At 46.9% G+C, this 17661-nt stretch overlaps 1 protein-coding gene across 1 annotated transcript in view; it reads left to right on the top strand.

The window, feature by feature from the left end:
• Window positions 1–17661, top strand: part of NAT8L (N-acetyltransferase 8 like) — a 34256-nt gene that overhangs the window by 3123 nt on the left and 13472 nt on the right. The window contains exon 2 of the mRNA XM_081949454.1: window positions 8630–8794. Coding sequence (XP_081805580.1) covers window positions 8630–8794 — 165 coding nt within the window. The remainder of the gene's footprint in view (window positions 1–8629; window positions 8795–17661) is intronic.

The raw sequence follows: 17661 nt of genomic DNA, 5'->3' as shown, positions 1-17661 counted from the left end.
CTGTTGGTGCCAACCTTCTTCTCCACTCTCTGCATATAGTAGGTGCCTACTTTGATACTCAAGAAACGATCGAGGCTTTTTAGAAAACGAACTCAAAATGAGCATTGACATTTTTGAAAGGGCAGCGATGTATTACACAGACATATGCAGAAGCAGTGAAAAATGCTGACAAGCATGATGCAATGGGGGGGAAAAGCTGAAGAATAGAATGAAGCTTGCAGGGGGGAAACAGTTTTCTGCATTACCAGGAAAAATAAGGAGTTTGGAATGAAACAGAAGACAATGGGACGATCAATTTAGAAAGGGGAGTTTTAGTTTCGCTACTGTAGTGTTAAGAAGGTGATGGCATACCAGTTTCAAATACTTTAATGACTTTGGGCTGTAAATAAAATCTATTTGATTAAATTTTAAAATAAAATACTTTAATGCTGCTGAGTGAGGAATTCTGGGAGTTGAAGTCCATTAAAGTTACTGGGGTTGAGAAGCTCTGCTTTAATGGGACAGATTATTTTGATTTAAGGAATATTTTTTTTGTAGGCAGAATTTAAAATTTTCAAAAATGCCTTGCTTGCTTAGGTTCATGTGACTGGAATAAGAAAGGAATGGATCATGGATGAAGCCAAAGGCCCATGCTCTCCAACGTTTTGCACTACCAATGGCTAGTCAGATACATTTAGGTTGGGAAAATTTATTTATTGGTTAAGATTGTCCTGCAGGAGCACAAGGTGGTAAATTCTATTTTTTAAAAAATTGCATGCCAGTTCTGTGAAGCAGTTGAGGCTGAGATCTTGTGATTGATCCGAAATCATCCAGTGGGTCTCCATTGGTGAGCCGGTTTCAATCTGGAGTTCCCCAGTCGTAACCAGCTCTTTAACCGATATGCCTGAATGTCTCTTTCACAGCGCCCTGGTTGCCATTCAGGCACCGAAATCGGAAAGTTCCAGAAATTTAACCAGTTACAGCAGGGCTCCCCAAACGTAGCCATTTTAAGGCTTGTGGACTTCAACTCCCAGAATTCTCCAGCCAGCAGAGCTGGGAGTTGAAGTCCACCAGTCTTAAAGTGGCCACGTTTGACGACCTCTGAGTTACAATTAGTCCTCAACTGACAACGGTTCATTTAGTGACTGTTCAACATTACAACGGCACCGAAAAAGTGACTTAGGGCCATTCTTCACCCTTAGGAAGGCTGCTGCTTCCCCTTGGTCAGGGGATCAAAATTCATCCACTTGGCAACTGACTCGTATTTATGACGGTTGCAGTGTCCCGTGGTCACGTCATCCCCTTTTGCGACCTTACAGTGAGCAAAGTCCGAGGGGGAGTCAGATTCACTTAACAACGTTGTGACTGACTTAACAACTGCAGTCATTCAGATAACAATTGTCTCACTTAGCAACATAACTTTTGGGCTTAGTTGTGGTGATAACTGGAGGACTGCCTCTACTCGGTTGGCATCTGCTTTGTGGCCCCCGATGGCACTTAAGGACATTTTGTGTAAGTTAATACGTCTTTCCATCAATCTGGAATCTTGCCAGGTTTAATGGATGACTTTGAATTTTTATTTAGTTATTTATTTATTATTTGTCAACAAGTACAAGGAAACAAGTAGGAAAACCCCATGGAAAAAATGCCACAAATAAACGGATATAAATAAGCGAAAATAAGCACATAAAAAGAGTCCATATCAATGGGGACAGTAGGACAGGGACGGAAGGCACATTGGTGCGCTTATGCGGGGGGGGGGGGCCTTTACGGACCTCTTAAGAAAGGCGTAAGGTCCCCTCTAGACAGCTTAAGGTCAAAGGTATTTGGGGGGGGGTTAGGAGAACTAACAACAGGATCGGGTAGAGTGTTTCCCACGTTTACTACTCTATTGCTTCAATCGTGCAATCAAGATTAGAACGGATGACCCTTATTTTTTATCTATTGATAGCCCTTGGGTTATTGCAGTTGAAGTCAAAGTAGTCATTCGCAGGGAGGACGTTGTGACAGGTAATCTTGTGCACTAAGCTCAGGTCGGAATGTAGACAGCCTAGTAGTTCAAGGTTATCCAAGCCTCAGATTTCAAGCCTGGTGGTGGACGGACTTGAGCAAAGTCCGAGAGAAAGAAAACGCGTCCTATTTCCCTCCCTTCGGTGCTGCCATGCCCGTGCCTCCCGCCTTCCCTCGTTGATGCTCAGTTGAAATGCTCCGTGTGCTGAAGAATTCTCTGGTTGTGGGGCTGCTCTGCTCCCCGTCATCTGTTCCCCTTTTTGGGACCTTCGAGCACAGACGTGGGAGGTGGAGACCGGGGCTGGCTGTGTTTCATCACTGCCCCTTGCACACTTTGCCTGCGATGCCACAACCATGAAAGGACCCAGCTTCACGGAGGTTTTGGTGCTTTGGCTAGGAATGGAAGCTCATGCTTTCCTCAGGTCTGAACTTCTAACGCCTGCTCTCACCGTGGCTGGAGGTTGGTTGGGCTGGTGCAAGATGGAGGCCTGAGAGCTTCAGGGGAAACCATCCTCCATGAAAGCAGCCTGGAGTGCAAATCAGCCTCCGTAGCAGCTTTGAGTTCTAATTTTGTGTTTCTCAGCTGATGCAGAGTTGTGAACCTTGTCCTGATCTTCGTCTTTGCTCTGTAACTAATCCTTTTATTCCGTGGTTCTGCTTCTGCTATTTTAAACTCCGAACTGAATTATGCTTGTGAATTCTTTCTGCTCACCATGTTGTATCCAGTTCTCCTTTTTCATTTGGGCCTTTTTCATGAAGAAGAACTGCTTTCTTGCTCTTCTCTTCTCTCTCTCAGTGCCAGTTAAGGTATTCTCCTTAGATGCCCAGGTACCTCTCTTCCATTCTGCAGTTGTTGCTTTCTGGACTCAGTTGACTTAAGGAGGCCGACACTTCCAGCAATGTCCAGTCGCCCTCAGAATTCCTGGCTGGGACCGATTTGTGCAGTGTGGGGAGGTGCAATACCTGTCTGAGCAGCTGGGCCAGCTTTATGATTCAGGGGTAGTCCTCCATTTCAAGACTGGCCCAGACTCCAGGGTTGGTAGGTGGAGATGCTGGCGACCTCCAGTTAGGAACTAAACTCAGCTGGAATGAGGGACCATGAGCCACTGCCAGGATAGTCTGGCCAATCCTTTTCTTTTAATGTAGTCAATTCTATTTGGCCTAAATGTTTCTGCAGACTTGAAATAATGCTGAAGTATTCCTGGACGTACTGAACTAATTTTTCATAATTAATTTTGATAATATATTGATGTGGCCAGGGAAATGTGGGAAGGAAGGTCCAGAAAGATTAGGATAGTCAGTGCTGTACGGAAGGAAGGAAGGAAGGAAGGAAGGAAGGAAGGAAGGAAGGAAGGAAGGAAGGAGGAGGGAGGGAGGGAGGGAGGGAGGGGGGGAGGAAGGACCATGTGGTCTGATGACAGGAAAAGACATAAGCAACAGCTGAGGGGAGGGAGGGAAAACAAGGAAAGACAGTGGACCACTAGGAGAAGCTGCAGTGGGAGTGTCAGAGAAAAGGGTAGAGAAAGTGAGTGCATCAACCTTGCACTGCTGATCCAATCCAGAGTTTATCCTAAACTGGGAATAATTAATCAAAGGGCCAGGATGTTGGCCTGTTGGTATGTGAGCATGAAATTTAGCTTGAAATGAAATGGTTCCAGGAGAGACAGAAAGTTGTAGATTCATAGAGAGGTAGGGTGCTATAGGTTCATAATCAAACAGATTAGAGTTTGTTCTGGCTAAAGTTATTTTGTCTTGGAAATGTTTTGCTTAGTTTTCTATTTCTGCCTTTTTACTAGATGTTTGGCTAACAGCTACGATGATCAAAGGGATTTCTAAACTAATTGTGTGGGTAATAGTTTAGAGGCCATTTCTTGGTAGGATCAAATATACCGTAGGGTCAATTGTACCATATTGACATGAAGGTTTAGCGATGGTAACACACATAAGATGGGAAAGTCTATGAAATGAGATACTAATGGCACAATCCCAGACAGTCTGTGCAAGAGAGGGGAAAGTGGGAGGAACTTAAAAGAAGGCAGCCTGGATCCATGCCAAGTTCACTAAAATGAAAAAAGAGAAAAATGACACCTAAAGGAAATGGATGGGAAGCAGCAGAACCAAATAAATAATGCAGGATGGCTCCAGAAACTGCAGGAACTCTGTCAGAAAGGGTAAAGCTCAGAATGAGCAGAGATTTGCTAGAGATGCAAAAATAATAAAAATGTGTTCTTTGGTAATAAAAAAGAAAGCCAAAGAGAGAGACTAGTGAAGGTCAAGGGCGATAGTGAAAAAATACTAACTCGGATCTTCAATCAGAAGGAAAAGGGGATTTTGGCTGATAAAGCCATGGGAGGAACGAACTGCAGCTGAGGACAGACGAGAAGAAGGCAAGAAGGATTTAGCCGGTTTCAATAAATTCTCCTGGCCTGGGTGGATTATATCCTTGAGGACTGAAGAAACGGAGGCGATTCGCATAATTCTTTCAGAAACCTTCGAAACCTTCTGGAGGGCAGCTGGAGGGGCCCTGGAAGAACGGCAGAGAGCAAAGGTCATCTAAAGAAGAAGGAGGTGGAAAGATTTTGGCATCTCCTTCGTGTTGATCTTGGGCAAGACCTTTGAACAGATTATCAAGCAGCAAGCTGGTGGATGCTTGGATAAGCATGCTAGGAATAACAGGAACCAGCATGGATCTATTGCCAAGAAATTGTTGGGGGGAAATATTACACGGAGCGCCACCGGATTCTGTCCTTAGCCACCTTTCAACATTTTCATTAATGACTTGCAGGAGGAAATCGAGGGGATGCTTTAAAAAGTTTGCAGATAACACAGTGTTGAAAGAAAAGCTAAGGCTTTACAGGAAGAAGATTGGAAAATATCTGGGCAGGATGGAAAGGGGGGCTGAAATAAATAGGATAAGGTCAAAGAAAATGGAATATGACATTCGGAGTAGGAAAAAAGCCAGGCTCAAGTGTAGGGTGTGGGAGGCATTTCAAAGAGGTCAGGATGACCCTGTGGACCATCGTATATAGTCCTCTGCTTGTGCAGGGGGCTGGACTAGAAGACCTCCAAGCCCCCTTCCAGTTGCATTCTGATCGATTGAAGGTCAGCTTTATGAGTCGGAAGATCTGGTATAATTCATTTACAGATGAGAGGACCATGAGCAGAAGTAATAACCGTCTTCCAACAAACGTCATGCGGAAGAGGGAGGACATTTCTTCTCTCTTGTCCCCCAGGACAGGAACAGAATTTATGAATTAAAACTATAACATGTTGAGGCTGAAGATCGGGAGGGTCTTTCCAGCTGTGTGAACCACCGTCCAGCAGAATAGGCTGTTCCGTGTCAGTTCCCCGTCTTCAGAGTCCTTCAGACGGAGGCTGCAGGGTGATCTGTAGACATGCTCAAATGGAGCCCTGGCTGAACACTGAGTGGTGCTTGGTGGTGTTTTCTGAGCTCCCATTCGGGCATTTTGTGATTCTCTGAGCTCCCCTCAGAAACAGCCGTGGTCACAAATGGAGCAAGCTTTGTGGAAGCATCTAACACCCTGTGACATTACAAGTAATGCGGCTGCTTCTCCCTTTCTAGGTGTAATTCAAAGTACCAGGACTCCCCTGAATGCTAGAGATCATGTCTCCTTCGACTGAGGTCTTTGGGAGAATCCTCTGGAAAGGTCCCTTCCGAATGAAAAAGGTTTTCCAATTTTGGGGGATTTTCCCAAAGATTTACATGGGTTTTTCCCCCTGTTCTTTTGGCAGCCATTAATTTCTCCTCTCGATGGACTCTTGCTTGACTGATCAGTTCTACTTATTCTGCTTTACAGAAATGACTCTCTTTATGTTAGGCATTATTACAGTATCTTTTCCCCCCTATGTTGCTGTCTTGGGTGGTTCAAATTTTGTGCTCTTCTTATCTCCCAGGAACAGCCCTGAAATTGGTTGGTTTTGAGGAAGGGGGGCTCCTTCTGAGTGAAACCAGTGCCGACACTTTGGGCAGAAGTGGATTATAAGTGAGGTCCTGTGATTGGCTGGGATGACGGGGTTTTTAAAAGGCTGCTATATAGTCTTGTCTTTGAGGTGCATTGTTGTTCTTTGAGGGGTTTTGTTGTTAGAAAATGTGTATCTCCACCTGATACCCATGTGTACAAAAGCAAGATTTCTTTTCTTTTTTTTAAATACATGGCGTAAGTGCAGACATCATATTCAGATGTGTTCCCAGGAATTAGCAACCTTTCCAAGTTTTGCAAGCAAAACTACCATTCTTTAGGAAAAATGACCAAGTGTTCAGAAGTATAATTTAAAACCCAGCACAATAGTTCTTGTTTAGCAACCGTCACAGGAACTAGCCACTCAGTGATTAAGCAAAGTGGTTGCTAAATGAAACCACTTCATTTTTCCTTGCTTTACAGACCTACCAAGGTTTTTGGTTGCAAAATGACTCTTCCGTTTTCATTGTCCCTGGAAACCATCACTATGTAAGGTAGTTGCTAAATGAGGACCACAAGTAGTAGAATGCAACAGACCGTTGACTCAGTCTAACAAAGGGGAAATCAAAGCAACTTAGACAAAAAGACTGACTTAGCACCAAACACACACACACACACACACACACACACACACACAGAGGATTCTGGGTGTTGGCTGGATTTTGTGTTAAAAAAAGCTCCTGTGATTTATGAAGCAATTTCTTAGTTACAAGAAGTAGGAGTTGTGTTTTGATGCACATTAGTTAAGCATATTCTGAGCTGCCAACAACAAATCCTGAAGGATAACATGGAAAAATTGTGCCTTCATATTCAAAGAAAGGCATTAACTCGTGGGAAAAAACCCTTTAAGAATTAAAGTTGAAAGGATTATTATAGAATGGAAGGAAAGTGGAGAAATGCCTTCAACTTGCAACTCTTTGTTTAGTGACCATTCAAAGTTACAACAGGACTGAAAAAAGTGACTTAGGATTGTTTTTCACACTTACAACTGTTGTAGCGTCTCTGTGGTCATGTGACCAAAATTCAACCATTGGGCAATTAGTTCATACTTACGACGGTCTTGGTGTCCCAGGGTCGTGTGTGATCACCTTCTGCAACTTTCTGACAGTCGATGGATTCACTTAAGAACTGTGGCAAGGAAAGGGGGTAAAATGGGGCAAAACTCACTTAACAAGTGTCCCATTTAACAACAGAAATGTTGGGCTCAATTGTGGTCGTATGTCGAGGACTACCTCCAGAAGACAAAAAGTTGGAATGCCTGTTAGGGATCTCAGAAGTGATTTTGTCCCACGGAGATCAGGGTGGGTTGGTGGGTGGGTGTTCCCTGTGCTGCCCCCGAGGGCAGGAAGAGAGCTGGGGGGGGGGGTCCAAGGGGAAATTGGGGGAAATTTCCTGCAGGGGTGGCAACAGCCCAGGTTGAAACCGATGAACGTGGGAAACGATGAGACCACGGATCCTTATCTGGACTCCACATCATTGGAGCTCATCTGTAACAAGCGATTCATCAATCTTAGGGCACCGGAACCTCGGATAATGACACTTAGTAAAATCCTGTTGGTGATTAATCAATTTGTCGTGTGCTCTGTCGTGTGCTTGAATGCCTAAATTTTTTTTCCTTTTCAGCGCTGGAAATATAAATGAAAAATAGAAGAAAATTCCCCGTTAAGTGCCTTCCCAGCTGCATTACGCCATCCAAAAAGCTGAGATGCTGCTTTATACATAAATGAGGCTTGTGTGTTAAAGATTTCGAGGTTCCTAATATAAGTCATGCAGACCAATGAATGAAGACACCAATGAACAGGATTCAATGTTGGGCGTCAATCTGAATTTTGTCCCGGTTCTATTCTGGAGGACGTTAAAAGTTTCCTTTTGTAAGGCAGAAAGGTCCGTTTCCTCCGCTCCCTTCATGGGACATGTTCTCATCAATGCCCAGATACTTCAGTAGTTGCCCATGTAGAAACAAGCCTTCTAGTGCAACAGCTGGCCTTCAACGGGGCCGGTAGGGAGAGAATGCAGATCAAATCAAGAATATCCCCTTTTTCACTTCTGTCTGCAAAATGGAAACATTTGGGGGTTTTGTAATAGAGTGCTCAGATCTTAATATAGTTGGTCCTGACTTAAAACACAATCAAGCCCCACATTTATGTTGATAAGTGAGACAGTCGTTAAGTGAGTTTTGCTCCATTTTACAAGCTTTCTTGCCACCGTTGTTAAGTGAATCCCTGCAGTTGTTAAGTTAGTAAGATGGTTGTTAAGTGAATGTGGCTTGACTTTGCTTATCAGAAGGGCACAAAGGGGGATCACATGACCCCGGGGCACTGTGACCGTCATAAATATGAATCTGTTGCCAAGTGCCTGGATTTTGATCACATGACCCGGGGGATAATGCAAGGGTTGTAAGTGTGAAAAATGGCCCTAAGTCCCTTTCTTCAGTGCTGTCGAATGGTCCTTAAATGAATTGTCGCAAGTGGATGACTGACTGCATAGCCGTTCCTATTTATTAGAGCAAATGCTTTGATGAGCTGCAGACAGGGTGTTGTGTCAACCAAAGTAGTGTGTGTTGTGTCGTGGGTGGGGGGCTTTGGGGTCTGTGGCCCAGCGTCCGCCCTGCCTTCTCTCTTCTGACAGCTGTCGCTTATCTCTCTTCCTTCTCTCCCTAGTCGTATGCTTTGTTGTGACCAAGTCCTGGCTGGCCACCTGCTGCTTGCCAGTCTTTCTGATGGGCACGAGGTACTACTTCAGTAGGAAGGTCATCCTCAGCTACCTGGAGTGCGCCCTGGACACAGACATGTCCGACATTGAGCAATATTACATGAAATCCCCAGGTGAGTGATGAAATCCACCCAGGAACTGACCCACCACACCCCCCACCAGCCGTCAAACGGAATAATCCGGCACCTGCCCTCCTGTCCTGAGGGGTGAGGGGCCCATCATCGGCCTAGACCAGGGGTCTCCAACCGTAGCAACTGGAAACCTGGGAATTCCGGGAGTTCAGATCCGCCGGGTTTAAAGTTGCCACGGTTGGAGACCCCCGGTCCAGACAAAAGGAAGGCTGGTGGGCTTCCTGGACCCTTTGCCTCTAAATGGAAACAAAGGGTAAATATCCCGCCATTTTTTTTAAAAAAAAAGCTGCTACTTGGGTTTAGGTGGAAGCCTCGAGAGCTGAGTCTGGGCAAATTCCCTTTGCCTTCCCTGGGTTGAGCCTGGGATGCTGCAGCTGATCCAGCTGATAGGACTTTTCCTTGGCTTTTCTGTAAAAGAAAATCTTCTACGTCTTAAGTATTGTAGCAAAAAGAGAAAAGAAAAGGAAATCTGGGGAAGGCTCGAGAAATCACATGATTGGGGATACTTGGTACCTGTACAATGAAAGGGAGGAATCCGTTTCTGCCTGTTTAAAAAAGGCCCCATGAAAAAAAGGCCAGGTACGTGGCAGGTACACCTGTAGCCTTGGAAGGGAAGACTTGCTCCAATTGAGTTCAATCTCTGGTGATGGCCTGGGCCCCATGGAGCTCCCTTGCCAAGAGCTGCTTTGCCCCTGCGCTGCCTTTGAGCTCTTTTAGCCAATGCCAGAGGGACCCGGAACTTGGACTTGGCCTCCAGCCCAGGCGTCCACCTCCTCTGACCATTCTCCGCGTTCTCAAGGCCACCCAGGCTCCTCAAGAACTCCCCTCGGACCACATGCGAGCATTTGCACAGCAGACCTCTGGCTCCGGTTTATTGAGAGCGGTGAGTTTGTGTGGTTTGTGTGCGTGTGCTTTAAAGACTTGATCAAAGTAGAAAACCTGGCACTTATAGTGGTGTATTCATTTGATAAATGTATAAGTAACTCCAGGCGGCAAACATACCTGCAACTCCTTCCCCCTCCTGTTTTCCCCAGAACAAGAACCCTGTGAGGGGGGTTGGGCTCTGAGAGAGAAGGACTGGCCCAAAGTCACCCGGCCAAGGTGGAGCTAGAACTCCCGGTCTCCTGGGCTAAGCAGCTTAACCACAAAAGTGTATTTTGCCCTCCCTCAGAGAAAGAAATGCAGTAAAACCTTTCTGCGTGTTCTGCGTGTATCTATATTGCCCTTGTAGTCCATTTGTGAAGGGTTTTGTGTACTCCCCAAGTATTCTGCTCATCAATTCTTTCTCTATGTGGGATTCCTCTCTTTAGAAAGTGTGTGTGTGTGTGTGTCATGCTGTTGGCCTTGAAGTGGTTCAAGTAGTTTGTGAAACAAGGTAGAAGTTAAATCTGTTTTGAGGAGGGGCTGGTGAACGAACAGTGTCTTTCCGTCTGGCAGAAAGCTACTCCAGTTTGTGTGAGTTTTGGCACTGCTATTCGGGTGCCTGGAGGACTGTCTGGAGGGAGGGGGGGGAAGGCCTAGATCCCCGAGACTGGCACCAGTGTGCTGCTGGCCATGCTTCTGGATATCCAGTGAGGAAGGGATCCATTCCTTCTCCACAGCGGAAGATGCCAGGAGGGCTTCTCTCTTGCAAAGTGCTCCAAGCCTCAGTTGTGGCTCCGGAGGCTTCCATATCTCATCAGGACAAGCGTTAGTAAGGGGGGAAAAGGTGTTAGTAAAAGAATCCGCAACCCTCCTGAATTAGTGGAGGGTCTCCAGAGGAGGAAGAAGCTTATTCTAGTCTCCTCCGTGAGTTTGAAGAAAAGGGGCTGCTGCAACTCTCGCCCATTTGGGGGGCTTTGGCCTCAGAGCAGGTCACCTCAATGGGAGGGGTGGGATTTCAAAGTTCCCCTTTAAAGATTTCGGAGTGATTTAGAAAAATGGAAAGTCCCCTCAGCAGACCCTGAAGCTGGAGCCCTCCTGCTTGACTGGGGGTTACCATGAGGTTTGATTTGCTCCAGATTTTGGGGGGATCCTGTGAAAGGTTTTATTTAAAACGTATGTTTACCAGATTCCTCGGGTCGTCCTGTAAGCCACTTGTGCTTAATGGGGGGGGGGGGGGGATGAAGCAGGAGGAAATAACTTCAAATAAACACCCAGAGCAATTTGAAAACAAATCATGTTCATTGCTAACAAGAAATAAATTCTCTCAAGGATTGAAGTGAAATTCAAGCTTTCACTGCCAATGAAGTCAGTTTCTCCAGGAAATATGGCTCCAGGGAGCCTTCAGACAAATAAAAGCACATTGAATCTCTGGGGGTTTATACTGAGATGCTTGGGTTGGACCTTCCGTACGTACAGTGTGTTTGTAGGTCCCCTAGATCGGCCAGGAGGGTTGAGAGGAATCGGTAGATCTTACGCTGTTTTAGGGGCTCCTGATCTTTGGTGCCAATGACTGAATATTTCTTACTTGTTGCTTAACCGATCAGGTGTTTGTGTTGTAGGCTTTTAAGGATCCTCTTCCATTCTCTCTGTTAATATGCTTGTGCCGTTGGTTTTGTTGATTCAGGAAAAAAATGCTTCCACATTCCAGCTATGGAAAGCTTTCATGGATCCATGGGAGGGATGTGTTTGAAAGCGGGAGGTCTGGGTGAAGGTTGTGAAGGTTGACAGAAACAAGATGGCTATGCCTGTGTGGTTTCAAAATCTTGCATTAGCCAGCAGTAACGAGCAGCATTTAATCAAGGCCAGGGAGGCTTGTGAAATGGGGAAAATGTATTTGAAACGCATTTCAGATATTTGGGGCAAAATCAGGGATTTCTATAAACGGCACCTTATTTCAATAAAGTTTTTGTGATCAGAACTTCCAGTATTGCGACTTACACAACCCTTCATTTAGTGACTATACAAAGTTACAGCAGCACCAAAAAAAGTGACCCATGGCCACTTCCCACCCACGACTTCTGCACCGTCCTCAGGGTCACCTGAGCACAATCCAGAGGCTTGGCAACTGACATGGACTCATGACGGTTGCAGGGTCCCCTTTTGTCACCTTCTGCACAACAAACTCAAAGGGGAAGCCAGATTCATTTCACACGGCAGGGGTTCACTTAACAACCACGGCAAGAGAGGCTGTGAAGTGGGGCAGAATCTCTTAACAATGGCTTTGCTTAGCAACAGACGTTTTGGGCTCAATTGTGGCCATAAATCAAGGACTACCAGTGTCTCATTTCAGAGAGTCCCCAGGCTCGGCCATTCGGTGGGGGTGGGAGGTGGGGGGTGGGGGTGGGATGGGGGGGGTGAATAGCCTGTGGATGTGGCTTTGGAGGCGCTGAAAGGCGTCCGGAGGCTTTGCGGGAGGACTTGCAGGGGAAGCCCTGGGGGCGGAAGAGCCTTTCAAAGCAAAGGGCCATTTTCGCCTTTCTTTTGGCCGGAGAGCAAAAGGCATTGGCAGGGCAGGCAGAAAGGTGTGTGTGTGTGTGTGTGTGTGTGTGTGTGTGTGTGTGTGTGTGTGGTTGCTGTTGTTGTTTCCCCCCTTTTGTCAGCTGCAAACGTGGAACTCTTTGCGAAGTTAATTTCTAGTCATCGCCCCCCCCCCCCGAGGTTGGTGCTTCTTTCTCTGCGCTGCAATTGGAGCAAGCGCAGCAGAAGCGAAGGAACAAGTCCTCATTCATAGTGCAATGCTACACACACACACACAATTCCCGCATTGCCCTGGCCCTCTTCCACGGAGGGTGGGTGAGGGAGAAAGAAGAGGAAAGCGCATGAAAGGAGGCCTTGGGCGGGGCCAAAAGCTTGTGGGTGCAGCACCCGCCGTGAAGCTCCACACCTGCTCTGCGGGTGGGACGCAGAAGGGAGGGGGGGCTGGCTTTGGCTGGCATGCAGGGCTTCCAACTTGGAGGTGGGGTGTGTGTGGAGATAAAGTGTGTGTGTGTGAGAGAGAGAGAGAGAGAGACAAAGACTCCCAATCAAGGAAGGAGGAGGAAAGGAGGAGGATACACTGCAACACAGGTGGCCCTCCAGTTATGGCCACAAGGGAGATTGTGCCTCACACTTGTGACTTTCAATGGTGGTAAAGCAGGTTGCTCATGTGACTTGAACTGATTTTACACCTGGGTTTTTTGTGTGTGTGGAGGTCATTAAGTGAACTACTGATTCGCCATCGTCCAGTTTTGCCAAAAACACTTCCGTTAGTCCCAGTTTTGGGGGAATCCGTTGTCAATTGTGGTCACGTGATTGCAAACAGCCATAAATGTGGTAGCGTCACCGGGGAGGGGCGGCTGTTAGAACTTCAAATCCGGATCCTAAGAACCCTTCCGGTAGGTACGTTGCAGCTTTAAACGGTCAGTAAGGATCTAGGTCGTAAGTCGAGGACTGACTGTGAAAGTCGGAAGTGGGAGGTCCCTGTGTGAACATTGCCTGGTCCCTAATCTAGCGTCCTTAAGAAAATGGCGCTTTCCCAAAGTTCGAGACAAGGCAAGTCTATAACTACGACATTCCCCTGAAAACCAAAAGCCTTTGGCATCCTTCTAGTGCTCAGTGAGCATTGTGTGTGCCAAGTTTTATGAAGCTGAGATTTTAGTAGCCCTGGAATGTTGAGCTCAAGGAATTTGCAGCTAAGTCATTCCCGAAGCTGCGTATCTCAGGGAGAGGATGGGTGGGAGGGAAAAAAGCCTCAGGTGTGGAATTTTAATTGTGAGACGACCTACGTGGGCCTGCATTGAAGCGCATGTGTGTATCCGTGTGACTGAGCAATACCTGGGTGGGATGAACCCTAATCCTGCAAGGTGACCCTGCGCTGTGTGAAGACAAGGGAGCCCTGAGTCATTATGTGGCTCATTGCGTTGATTTAGGAAGAGGAACAAATTGAAGATGAAGTGTGACTTGTGGGTTGCTGGACTCAAGGGAAGAAGAGTGCCCCCCTTTTTTTTTCCAAACCAGGGCTGGGGAGTCTGCGCACACACACGCACGCACACACACACCAAGCTGCAGGCCCCGGGGTCTCTGGCTGTGGGCCCTGTGGGCAGTTTGCAGAGTGCAGAGGGTCAGTTGGTCTTTAAATAGCCCCATTGTAATTCAAGGCACAGTTTATGAGCAGGCATGAATGAGCTTCCAGCAGAGACTGCAGAAATGCCCAGGTGGAAGTGTAGCTGTCTCACAATCCCTCGGAGGCGCACAAACACACAACCCCCAGCCCCCCACTTCCTCCCAGCCTGGAGGATTGAGCCCCGTGCTGGCTCTTCTGAACTCGGCTTCACTGCAGACTTTACTGCCACATTCAGTGCGTGGAGGTTGTTTTCAGCAAATTATCAGACACTTCAATTACTATTTTAAAAATGCAACTTAGACAATGTGGTCTTAACATGCATTTTTGTGCTCAACAAGAAGTGTTGAGAAGTTGATAACTATCTTCAAGTGAATCCTGAGATTTTTGCAAAGGGAGGGAAAAGACAGAAACGGTAGGTGTGGCGGGGGGGGGGAGAGTTAAAAATGGAAAGCGAGGAGGCTCTCTCGCAAATCTTGACAACGAGGCGGGATGTCTGCACAACAGAGCCTCTTTTGGGAGGGTCCGGAGCCTCGCGGTGCCACTTAACACAATGCAAAGCCAGAGAAGTGGGAGTGATGACAGAATGTGAGATAGGGGAGTGGGTGAGCAGAGGCAGCAGGTAGAGGTTGAGGGTGATAGCAGGAACGAGAAATTAATGCCCAGGAAAGGAGCAGAAAGAGAAATGAGGGAGTGGAAATAGTTAGGATGGGAGAAGTGGGAAAAAGGGGGAGAGAAAAGAAAGAAAGAAAGAAAAGAAAGAAAGAGAAAGAAAGAGAGAGAGAGAGAAAGAAAGAAAAGAAAGAGAGAGAAAGAAAGAAAGAAAAGAAAGAGAGAGAGAGAAAGAAAGAAAAGAAGAGAGAGAGAAAGAAAGAAAGAAAGAAAGAAAGAAAGAAAGAAAGAAAGAAAGAAAGAATGGGGGAGGTGCAGGAGCCAAGCAGAAAATAGGAGAAGCAGTGAGAAGAAGAAATGAGAGGTGGAATAGAGTGACAGGTAAAGGTGAAAGAAAAATAACTAAGGGTGGGCTCCGGATTCTAAACAAAATCCTCTTTTGACTGGCCTTGGAGGGTCAAATGCGAATTCTTGGCCTCTGATCAGCCGGGTCATCTCCCACCTTCCATATGAAGACCACCGGCTGGGGAATTCTGGGAGATGAAGGGCTGGAGACCCCCGAGCTACGGATAAAGTGTAAAGAGTGTTTGGGGACGCCTTAATCGGAAGGGTTGGTCAGAGACACTCGCCCCCCCCAGCGTCCTTGGAGCGGCCCTTGGCAATGGCACCTGGCCCGTGGAAAGGCCGGCCCCCTTGGCCAGGGCTGAGGCGTCCATCTCCAGCCCTACGTTGGCTGCTCTGCTTGCTGACGGATGCTCAACATTGCGTGGCTGGAGAAGAATTGCTGTGAATTGGACCGTGTCCACATCAAATCCCTGATTGTCCTCTGTGGAAGTGAGGGGCAGGTTCCCTGCTGTGCTCACAGCCCTTTGAAGCTGCTGCTCCTCCCTTCCCCCTTTCTCCCTTTTATTTAGAGGACTTCTTCTTGTCCTTTGAAGCCTGGAACAGTTCTTGGCTGGTGCTAAAAGTGGCATGTCAGCTTCAGAAGAGCTGGTCTTCTCCATTCTCTACCACCTCTCCTTCTAAGTACGTACATCAGAAGCCACCCTCCCCTCCCCCTCCTCTTTCCAGGAAGGGGAGGATGGGTTTCTCCCCTTAGCTCCATCTCCATGGAGGCTGGGGGTTCTCCTTCCTTTCCGGTTTCTTCTGGGGGAGATGACAGCCCTCCCACCATTTCAGAACTTCTTCTTCAGCTCACACACTCATTCCCTTCCCGCCTCTTGTGCGGAGAGAGAACAGGGAGGTTATCTCCCCTCCCTTCTCCTCTCCCCCCCCCCACTTTCCCCTCTTCCTCTGGATCACAGGTGGCGGCCGCAGCGGCAGAGGAAGAAGAAGAGGAGGAGGAGGAGTGGGGGAGGGGCGTGGATGCGTAGGGTAGAAGAAAGACGGGGAAGGAGGGATGCGGCTGCACATCATTTGTTGCCTCCCAGAAACCTTCCCCTTTTTCTATCCAGTTGCATTTTCTTTCCTGCCCAAGAACTGAAGGGAGACATTGCCCACCACATGCAACCACAACTGAGCCCAAAATTCCTGTTGCTAAGTGAGATAGCTATTAAGTGAATTTTCTTCCATTTTATGACCTTCCTTGCCACAGTTGTTAACTGAATCTCCACAGTCATTAAGTTAGTAACATGGTTGTTAAGTGAGTGGCTTCCCCATTGACTTTGCTTGTCAGAAGGTCGCAAAAGGGGATCGCATCATCCCAAACCGTTATAAATACGCACCAGTCGCCGAGCGTTTGAATTTTGATCACGTGACCTCGGGGATGCTGCAGCGGTCGTAAGTGTGAAAAATGGTGAAGGGACACCTTTTTCTTTTTTTTTTCTTTTTTTTTTATTAAAAGAGTTTTGTACAAACAAATTTTCCCCCTTTTCACCCCCCCTCCACACAATATAAATCTCATACAAATGCTATACCCCCCCCAACCCCCCCCCGCAAAAATTCACATTCAAATATTATACCAAACACTTTACCCCCTCCCCTCCCCCCATCTTAAAATAGATTACTCATAACCCCTCTCCTCCCAACAAACACTATATAAATTTCTCTTAAATTAATAATAACACATTGATCATTTTCTAAGCTGATTTAACATCTATAACTCTTAATATAAATTTCTCCTAGCCTAACAATGTTTCATTAGTCCCATCTTCTAATTTATTCATACATATATATTGCTCCACCCTCCACCCATTGAAAAAGGGACACCTTTTTCAATGCCGTTGGAAATGTGAAGGGTCACTAGGTCGAGGACTACCTGTACTATGATGGGGTGGAAATAAGGCAAGAGAGGCCTCTCCCCATCCGCCTTCGGGCCAAAGGCAGCTGAAATGCTTTTGAGGTTTGGTTTCTTTTTCTTTTGTTTTTTGGGGAGCCAAGAACAACAACAACAAAGCGAAAGGGAAAAAGAGCCAGGCTCCTGGTTAGATAACTGGCGCTCTGACGGCTGCCAAGGGGGTGGGGGATGTGGCTGTCAGGTCCATTCAAGGAGAAAGAGGCCTGACTGGCACTAACAGTTTCTCTTCTGGGGAAAGGGACCAGCAGCCTCTCACTAGAGTTCAGTGCAGGCTTTCACATCCATTTCCAGGAGGCAAAGGCACAGGCGGAGACCCCCCGGGGGAGAGAAATCTAACCTTGGTGTCAAGCTAAAGGTTAACCTGTAGTGGGAGACCGCTAAGTTTGTTTTCCCAAAAAGTCTTCCTGTGGTTTTAGGCTGCATGAACCGAGGCCCTTCAGACCAGGGGAGGGGAAAGGAAAAGTCCTCCACAACAATGGCCATTCGTTTAGTGACCTTTGAAAGTTACAGTGGTGCTGGGAAAAGTGACTTGTGACCGTTTTTCACACTTATGTGTGGAAAAGTAGCAGGTTCCTTCTGCTGACTGCCGGCTGATTGAAATTTGGCAGTTCAGATCTCACCAGGCTCAAGGTTGACTCAGCCTTCCGTCCTTCCGAGGTTGGTAAGATGGGGACCCAGATTGCTTGGGGCAAGAGGCTGACTCTGTTAACCGCTTAGAGAGGACTTTAAAAGCACTATGAAGCGGTATATGTCTAAGAGCTCTAGCTATTATGCCTCTGCAGTTCACACATGTTCATGAGATCAAAATTCAAGTCCTTGGCAACCAGCATGTATATACAGAGTCCTGGTCACCTCTCTGACCTTCCCAGAGGGTGCCCAATAAAGTCAATGTCTTCTGCTCTCGGGTTGGACTTGTTG

This window comes from Natrix helvetica, assembly GCF_964273705.1.
Source record: "Natrix helvetica genome assembly, chromosome: 3".
Taxonomy (NCBI): Eukaryota; Metazoa; Chordata; class Lepidosauria; order Squamata; family Natricidae; genus Natrix; species Natrix helvetica.
The sequence above is the reverse complement of the archived record's forward strand: the minus strand, read 5'-3'. Positions and strand labels throughout refer to the sequence as shown.